Source organism: Mytilus edulis, chromosome 13 (assembly GCF_963676685.1).
Source record: "Mytilus edulis chromosome 13, xbMytEdul2.2, whole genome shotgun sequence".
NCBI lineage: Eukaryota > Metazoa > Mollusca > Bivalvia > Mytilida > Mytilidae > Mytilus > Mytilus edulis.
Genome location: NC_092356.1, coordinates 56,647,142 through 56,656,981, shown reverse-complemented (window position 1 = coordinate 56,656,981; position 9,840 = coordinate 56,647,142). Strand labels below are relative to the sequence as shown.

The 9,840-nt window shown below is 31.7% G+C and overlaps 2 protein-coding genes across 2 annotated transcripts; one reads left to right on the top strand and one right to left on the bottom strand.

The window, feature by feature from the left end:
* Window positions 1–568: 568 nt before the first annotated feature.
* Window positions 569–1,802, top strand: LOC139500663 (uncharacterized). Its single transcript, XM_071289442.1, has 2 exons — window positions 569–998; window positions 1,579–1,802. The coding sequence occupies exons 1-2, from the start codon at window positions 641–643 to the stop codon at window positions 1,683–1,685; spliced, it is 465 nt and encodes a 154-aa protein (XP_071145543.1). The 5' UTR covers window positions 569–640; the 3' UTR covers window positions 1,686–1,802.
* Window positions 1,803–7,534: 5,732 nt separating this feature from the next.
* On the bottom strand, window positions 7,535–8,236 carry LOC139500421 (kinase D-interacting substrate of 220 kDa-like). Its single transcript, XM_071289159.1, has 2 exons — window positions 7,873–8,236; window positions 7,535–7,641 (listed from the first exon to the last, which is right to left on the bottom strand). The coding sequence occupies exons 1-2, from the start codon at window positions 8,234–8,236 to the stop codon at window positions 7,535–7,537; spliced, it is 471 nt and encodes a 156-aa protein (XP_071145260.1).
* Window positions 8,237–9,840: the final 1,604 nt, after the last annotated feature.

The following is a 9,840-nucleotide window of genomic DNA, read 5'->3' as shown; positions in this document are numbered from 1 at the left end:
TGCAGTATGCAAAACTGGTTTTTGTTCATCAGTTAAGTATAAATCAAGATTTGTATTCTCGTTTAATTTTTCCTTGTTTCGTTAAGCTTGAGTCTTCAAAAGCTTGTTTTACGGTATTAGTTTTGGTCATTGGTGAATGCCGATACATGATTTATATGTGTTTACATCCACTTTCTATGGACTCTGGTGGATAGTCGGTTCATCAACTAAACAACATTTCCTTAAATAACCATAAAGTAAGTTAAATTAACAAACATAGTATAAAATAAAAAATAAAATAACGAATCTTTTCGATAAGTGTAATGGTTTATCAATTCTAGATTTGCTGAACAATACTTTTATAAATAGCCTAAGATTGAAGATTAAGGTGTGGAGTACTTTAAATATACCAGTGTTAATCAAATATCGTTAGAAATGTTACTTGTTTTGTCGTAAACAAGACCTTTAAAGTGTATTCGAGCAGTTCTCTAAAAATGGAAAATTGTTTGGCGTTATCTATTAACAGGTTTATCATATAAAAGCAGTTGCAGATTCATTTTAGAAAACATTTTTAACTCGATCAAGAAACCGATAGCTAATATCAGCAAATAACCAATCGTTCGTTTCCGTTTGATTTTCTATATAATTTTTTGACTAGAAAATGGGATCAGCCATTATAAAACCTTTTGAGCATAACAGTGATCATTTAGTTTTTGAGGCAATACGTAAAAATAAATTTTCCATGGCGAAGAAGCTTATATTTGGAGGAAAAGATGTTGATTGTATCAATTATCTTGGTGCTACTCCATTAATAGAAACATGCAAAGCTCCTGATGTTCCGAACACTCGGAAGAAACGTGAGGATTTTGTACAGTTTCTTATCGACAAAGGATGTAAAACAGGGAAACATGATATATATGGGTGGACAGCTGTTTTGTATGCTGAGGAAAATGGACATTCGTCTATAGCCCAAATGTTGAACAGATATGAAAGTAAAACCAGCTGCTATAAAAGGAGAGGTAAATAAGATTACTTACAATAAATAATCAATAATATTTTTATAACATTTTGTTATTTTATTTAAATATAACGTTACTTATCTAAAGGTAGAATGGGGTTTTATGATGAGATATTTCTATAAAAGAGAGCCGAATATACCGATGTGTGTTTATGTTTATGAGTGAAAACCAAACATAAAACGCCATGGCATAATATAATGTTATATAAATGTGATAAAAAATACTATGGCGTTCTTTATCACTGAACTAGTATATATTTGTTTAGGGGCCAGCTGAAGGACGCCTCCGGGTGCGGGAATGTCTCGCTACATTGAAGACCTGTTAGTGACCTTCTGCTGTTGTTTTTTCTATGGTCGGGTTGTTGTCTCTTTGACACATTCCCCATTTCCATTCTCAATTTTATGCTACAGTAAACCTTCCGTAAAATGGTCAAGGGCAAATTTTGTCACATCGTCATATACTTTATAATTCTAATGTTCTTTTTTGTCACACTATATTGTAAATATGGATATATATTAATTTTAACACCTATTTTTCATTTCAAATTCAGTCTTATAATTTCAACCTTTTCTTTTTTCAGAAGATATTTCATTCGTATTGAAGCCTGTCATTGAAGAGTTAGAAGTCCACTTCGAGGAACTAGAATCTACACGGCGACAAAGCACTATATATAATACTTTTGAATAATAAACAACAAATAAAACCAGCATTTTAAATGTCACTATATTTTCATACAGAAATAAATATGTACTATCGTCTTCCATTCTTTCAAAATACATTAATAAACTTTTTTTTTGTTTATGACGCGCCAATCTATTCCAAATTTTGAAGTGTCTTTCCACTCAATTGTTATAGTATTGTATTCTATTTGTTGATCTCAAAACCATGAATTTAATCACTACATATCACATGCATCAGTTTTTAAATTCATTTGGTTTTTTGTTGTCAAACTAAGATAACATGTTATCAATTTTATACACCCGGAGTGATTATCTAGATTAAATTAATTAGGATATTTTAAAGCCAGGAATAAAAGCCAATGACATAGAATTTCAATCATTGACGAACGTATATTCACAAATTTCCTAAACTCCGTGACAAAAATGCTACGTGAAATACTCTATCATATTCCAATTGTCATACTCATAGACAACAGAGGTGGCGTATGTTTGGTGACGTAAACATTTAGTTCGTTTGTCATTGGTTTGCTCATTGGTCTTACCACAGTTTGTCTGTCTGGATTCTTATGTAGCTTTCAGAAAATCTCTAGTACCTATTATTTCTATGAATTTATTATTTCATTGATTGACCCAAATAAATTTCACAAAGGGCAAAATTTGTCTTACTTTCGTAAATGGTAGGTATTTTCCGGTAATGTAGCTCCGTTACCACTTCATGCATTCTGACATAATTTGATATAAACCTCAAAATGATATTTTATTTAAATATTCGTTGGCTATGTACACAAAAACGTATAACTCATTGCGATGATTTTAAAAGTATATTATAAAGTCGACTTTACATAATTGTTTTTGTTTATTCAAATATTGCCCATACTTTTTTATTACTAAAATACATATAAACTGTTACGATCTGGAGAACAATGTGATCATCCAGATATTACTGAGGCTTGTGTTTTAGTTTTTAGTTTTATTTGATTTGTTTTGTATTTGTCTTTTCAACGATGTTTTTTGCCATGACGTTTTGATTTGTAATAGACTTATGAGTTTGCATGTATTTTGATACTTTCGCCTCTCATTTACCTGATGATAAGTAAATAACGGATTTATACGAATAAATCAATAGATTACCAAAGGCTATAACTATTACAAGACATATATTCATCAATTACCGCCGACTTTGATATTGAAAACAGTCATACTTATCCTTGTATAGACAAATAGGAACCTAAAACTATCTTTGGTCTTCATAACCTTTATTCAGGATACATATCTCCTTAGTAGAATGATCCTAGTATTTCACAAAAAAGATAACACTGAGGTAGTGACATAGAATCCTTGTTTCGACTAGAAGTCTTCAATCAAGTTCTTACTTTTATGTAATAAGGTTTGCAAATGTCCTGTCAAAGTCTGATGAATGTTTACGGATAAACAAGCTTAACACAAAACAAAGCATGCCACAATAACCCGATATAGCAAACTTTGCCGGGACAGCATTTAAAATCAAAGATAAATCAATCAATGAATATTTCATGGCATTTTCTCAGTTTTACATTTTGATATATCTGGTTTGCATATTAATCTAAGACTGATTTAAGTGAAACGTTTGTTATAGGACTTTATCGTTTCACACAAATATCGGCAAAACCATATCTGTTGCAGTCTATAAAATAGAGACGAAAGATTCATACGGGTCCAATCTTGAATCAAACTGACAACGCATTGACAAAAAGAAAAAGACCAAAAGACAACAGCAACAGGGGTGATCTGAGATGGTATTGAAATGACAAGTAGATCTTGCTGAGCATATGGCAACCTTCCTTTTGCTCATGTTAATACAAACTAAGTGATAAGATTAAGTCGGTAGATCACATTCGTGGGAGAAGGAGGGGATTGTGGTCAGGACGATTATAACATATCCGTCGTCATCTGTGATACAAATATTCAAATACGGTCAACTAACTCTAAATATGGGTCAGTAAAATTTTCGAACGGATGACTGGATTATTACTTCACCTTTAGCCATTCCTTGTTAGCAGCAATAGCTATCAAAGGTACCAGGCTTATAATTCAATATGTCTGCCGCGCGTTTGTACATAAGAATCATCAGTGAACCTCAAAAAGTTTAAGCGCATTTAGTTCCCAAACCTCTTTTTAGGAAAGCATTAGAGGAATTGAAAGCGTTTCCCTTTTTGATAATTAAACTTTCAACAAGATTATTTTGGATTTTTAAACCTCCAATTTAGTTTTTTTGGAGACTTGATATGTCTTTAGTAGCATTATACAGTACTATTGAAGAATTTATTATCTTTTTTTTTTTAAGTTTTGTAAAATTTTATGCGAGATTTGAATAGACCAGAGGTTAACCAAGGACTTAAATGAGTTTTCTCTGCAGTGCTTTACTCTCCTGTTTATAGAAATTCTATCATAGATTTTATTGACATCTAAAATGGAAGATTGTAATTATTCTCACATAAACTGTCGAGAAGAACCTACTTTAAAAGCTCCAGGCATCCTACAAACAGACTCATACTTATACTCATACTCATATTGATGCGCACACTTTATCTTATATCCTTGATCACACTACTCCTTTTTTTCATTTTTACATCAAGTCCATTTTAATTCATGCAAGCTTTTCAAGATTTTTTCCCCTCAAAATGAGTCCTAAAAGTACGGTGATTCGGGCGTGACGCCATTTATTGAATGACGTCAGTGTTTGGCATGTGACGTCACAAACGTTGAGTTTTTATATTTGTTGGCCAAGAAATGCAACTATAAAATGAAGTCAATGAAATACCATACAAAAGACACAAAAAATTCAATAAACAAAATATTTTTTAAACAACAGCATGCAAATTGTAAGGTAACCCAGGTGCTACGGATGAGTAATTAAAAAGTTCTTTTAAAGCTTATGAAACACGAAAATAGTAGAACTGAAGGTTACCAAGCTGCTAGGCATCAAAAAGCAGTTCATATATACTCTCCTGTTGAAATATATGAAAAGCGTATAAATCATGGCAAAATCCGTATCACATGCCGTATCACCTCGAACAATATAATGCCTCGGGCCTAAAGGCCCTCGGGCTGATATTCGTGTCTCGGGATGATACGGCATATGATACGGATTTTGCCATGTATTATACGCTTTATTATATATTTCAACAGAAGACTATATATGAACTGATTTTTATCATATATTTAGTACTAAATACATCAATTTGCTAGATATAATAAAGGTTCTCTTTTCCAGTCTGTATCACCTACCTTGTATCGCATACCCCGTATCGCATACCCGGTGTGACGTCATGATTTAATGACGTCAACGTTTGACCTAAGACTTCCAGTTGCTATATTTACTTGCATGATTGGAAAAAATGAGTTCCCACTTATAAAATGTCCTATAATTTCAACTGAAATCGAAACATTTCAAAAAATAATTACCTTGTTACTTTACTAGTGATTTTTATATATAAAAAAGACACAGTAAGATGTAGTTACATTTAAAGTTTTATTGTTCATTTTGTCATATTTACCCTGGAGTTTGTTTTCATTACTTGATGGGTTAAACACAAATGCATATTTTACGATTTTAATTTGGTTAGTATAGAAAGCAAACTTTTCAAGAAAAAATTGTCTTGCTGTTCTCTTCGTCAGAAAATTAAAATGATCATGAAAAATATAATCCCAAAATAAACAATAAAACTTTAAACATTTCTACATCTTATGATATTTATGTGATAAATATTAATTATAGTTGAAATATTAGGACAGTATCGTTAGTGAATGCATTTTAATACATGGTCTTTAACGTATATCGAGAATGTAATAAGGTTATGGGGACATTACGATGTGGATATAAAGCAAATAAGGAAATCTTAAAAAAAAATAAGTCAGCTGGAAAAATGCAGTAAATTATAATGATCTTTTCTAGCACATAATTTCGGACGATTAAAAAAAATGGATATCCCATGAATCTGATTCTATTAAAATATAATAATACATGGCAAAATCCGTTTCGCATGCTGTATCACCATTCGACCCGGCAATATCAGCCCTCGGAACCTTCGGCCCTCGGGACTGATATTAGTTTCTCGTGGAGATAAAGCATGCGATACGGTTTTTGACATGAATTATTTTATATATGTATTACTTATTTATCATATGAATTTATTATCATTCTCCGCCATACATGTATTGTGTATAATTAATAATATTTCATGCGAGTGGGAGGTTAATCTGGCAATAAAACAAGGTTAAACCTACCATTTTCTTCGTAAAAGTTGGCAACAAGTCAGGAATATGACCTTTGTTTTTCATTTGTTCCGTTGATTGATACTTTTTGATGTGTCAGTTTTTATAAATTTACCTTCAATAGGTGATTTGTACTTTTGTCATACATCTTTTACTATGCTGTTACGTTATACGACATTGAAATATATTTGATTAGAATAGACTTATATCTATGTTTGAGTGATTGAAATAACTTTGTTAGGAGTTAGTTGTTTGCATCTTTCCATTTGTTTTATTATTATTATTATGTTTGAAGTTTGTAGTGTCCAATGGCATATGATATTTTTATTTTACCTGTTTCCAAATTTCAGTAAAAAAAGATAAATGTTCAAAAACATTTACGCATTGTTATTTGAATAGAGCATTATTGCGTATGCACTAGCGAAATAAGACGTCAATAGGTATCCTTTTATGTTTCTGCAAGAATTAGTGTATCCTAGTCCTCCTTTACACAAGAAGTATTTAGCAAGCAATAACAACAACACACTTGCCGGCACTGATAAACACAGTGAAGTGACATTTAAAAAAAAATCTACTTGTAAGAAAAATTAAATACAACAATTAAGTCTCCAATCAAATAGTAAAAATCAAAAGTTCAAACACATCAAACGAACGATCAACAACTGTCATATTCCTGACTTGAGACAGGTATTTCTTGATGCAGAACATTGGGACTCAAACCTGCTTTTATAGCTAGATAAACCTCTCACTTGTACGAAATTCCATTATATTGACATGTTAACAAAACAAACTTACATTACTATTAACATCGAAACTGTCAAAAAAGGGTACAGATGTCAACATTGTTTTATAATCTAAATAACTATAAAACAATCAAATATGTCATCAAAGAAAAATGACAGTTTACTTCCAAAAAATAATTACTGTTGCAAAACTTGTAACTTTATAGACGTTTTCTAGTAGGGAGGTTTGGTCTTTTTACAAGTTACATTAGTTGTATTCAATCACAGAAACAAATCGAAAAGATAACCCAACAGAAACATGCTTTTTACCGACAAAATGACAAACATCTTTAGTATAACATAACATAGAAAACTAAGAATTAGGCAACATGAACCCTTTTCAATCCATAGCTTAATGAGATAAATTGACCTTTATAGAATATCCGTTCAAAAATTACTTCAAAAACTCGACATATGTAAGAATTACAATCCGTCCAAACTTCCATATATATTACATAAACGAATGAGATTTAAGTCCAGATTTATGAGCAACATGACATTGGTAATAAATGTTTTGTGACTAGTTACATGTCTGGAACACTAAAAAAATGTAACGGCGTGCCTAAAACTTAAGAAGAAAAACAACATTAATACCAGTTTCAGTTTTTTTGGCAAACGATTTGGTGAAAGTAGTAACCCTCTTAATTGAAAATCTTGATAGGACACTTCAATTCCCACTTTAACGTGATTATTCAAATCTATCTATAGAAAAAAATAAAAAAGAGTGTATGTATTTTTTATCAAATTATCATATTTTGCACCATTATGTAATTACAGAACAGCAGTGTACCATACGATTTGCTGGCTTTTGGTTTGAGCCTCAACTGCCGAATATATCTAGAGCGTTGTTATGTGTTCTTAATTCATAGTAAGCTTTGTTGATTTCTAACTCTTCGATCACAGGTGTTAATAGAAAAGAGATATCATCTGAAAAAAACATATATACAGTATTATGCTTTTACTTGAAATATAAATGATATTGGATAAATTATATATTACATGAATATCCCAATCAACACTATGAAAATGATAAAAAATGTTAAATGTCTACATAAACTTTTATTACAATTAAGCATATTCTTTAAAAGCAGCTAAAATCATCAAAATCATGTTAGATAATCAAATTAAAACATTAATAGTGAAAAAACACTTGTTTACCTCTCTTTTTATAGCAGCTGGTTTTACTTTCACGTCTGTTCAACATTTTTGCGATAGAGGAATGTCCATTTTCCTCAGCATATAAAACTGCCTTCCACCCATGTATGTCATATTTTTGTATGTTACATCCGTTTTTAATAAGAAACTTTGCAAATTCTTGACGATTAATGCGATTTTTAGAAATGTCTGGAGCTCGACAAGTTTCTATTAATGGAGTTGCACCAATTTCATTTATGCAATCAACATCTGTTCCTGACAATATCAGTTTCTTTGCCAGGGGAAACTTGTTTTTACGAATTGCCTCAAAAATAGGACGATCCTTGTTATAAACATGCTCAAACGGTTTTAAAACAGCTGATCCCATGCTGAATTTTAATTTTAAATGATATAGATTGTCCAACTTAGTAAATGATATTTTTGTATGTTCCAATGTCAAAAATCATTTCACAAATCTGATAACAACAGCTTGGATGCTCAATATGAATTTTTCGAATATGAAAAATATCAGCTTTATGTACGATTGAACATGTGCTTATATATAATGACATTATTATCATGTTGTGTCAAAAGTCTATAAGAAACGTATGGTAGCCATAAATTGACACTCACCTTTAAAGGTGGTGATTAAACGTGATTAGATACACACATGTATTATTTTCCCCGATACATCAGTAAATACATCATATAGACCTGTTTTCCTCGAATGGAAAATTACTGGATAAGACTTAATACCGAATTTCTTCCGACATGAGTTGTATGTTGGATATTAAATGTTGAAGAAGTTTAACTAAAGGAGGGACGAAAGATACCAGAGGGACAGTCAAACTCATAAATCGAAAATAAACTGAGAACGCCATGGCTAAAAATGAAAAGGACAAACAGACAAACAATAGTACACATGACACAACATAGAAAACAAAAGAATAAACAACACGAACCCCACCCACCAAAAACTAGGGGTGATCTCAGGGGCTCCGGAAGGGTAAGCAGATCCTGATCCACATGTGGCACCCATTGTGTTGCTCATTAGATAACAAATCCGTTAAAAAGTCTAATTCGGTAGGTCGCATTTATGAAAGAGAAGGGGATTGTAGTTACGACGTAAGGAACATATCCGATATCATTTGTGAAACGGTTATTCCATAACGGTCAACCAACTCGTGATGGCGTCCGTAAACTTTACGAAGAGATGATTTCAACTTCACCATTTGGAACTCTTGATTTAATAGCTGCCTTGTGAGCAACAGCCCTCTGTCAAGAAAATGATGATAGGAAATGCAAGCACGGGAATATCGTATCAATTGGGAGATATATACGCCATATGTAGGTGCTGCTGGAATGTTGCTACTTAGAAATGGAAAGTTCACAATTGGAAAGCTGAAGTCATCTCTTTTGTGCTAAAGTTTTGTTTTCAATCGACCCTCATTGTCAATTCCTAGATGTAAGTCAAGATATGAGGCCGACTACATTGGCAAATGCCTGTACCAATTCAGGAATATGACAGTTCTTTTCCATTCATTTTTAAAGTGTTTTATCAGTTGAATATGCCATGTGATTAGGGACTTTCCGATTTATTTTCTCCTAAATACAGTATTTTTGTGATTTTACTTTATTTGGCAGCGTATATATTACTGCTAAGTGCTGAGAAATATACAAACTGCTATTGAAAAGCTGAAATCAACACGTTTATAATTGATTGTAGTTTAAAGTCTTCTTTGGGTGTCAATATAAAGAATTCAAGATAACAAAATGTCTCCTGGTTTAGGTGGCATACTTTATCTCAAATTATAATAAAATATAAACAAAATACGTGTACTCTCTTTAAAGTCGGATTATTTATGAACAGGATATCATCAATATTTCTGAGAGTAAACCTTTACATTCTTGTTTTTTAGAAGGTTACATGTATATGTGAAGTCTGGTATATGAGAGTACAAATACAAGTCAGTCATTTAGGGGGCACAATAA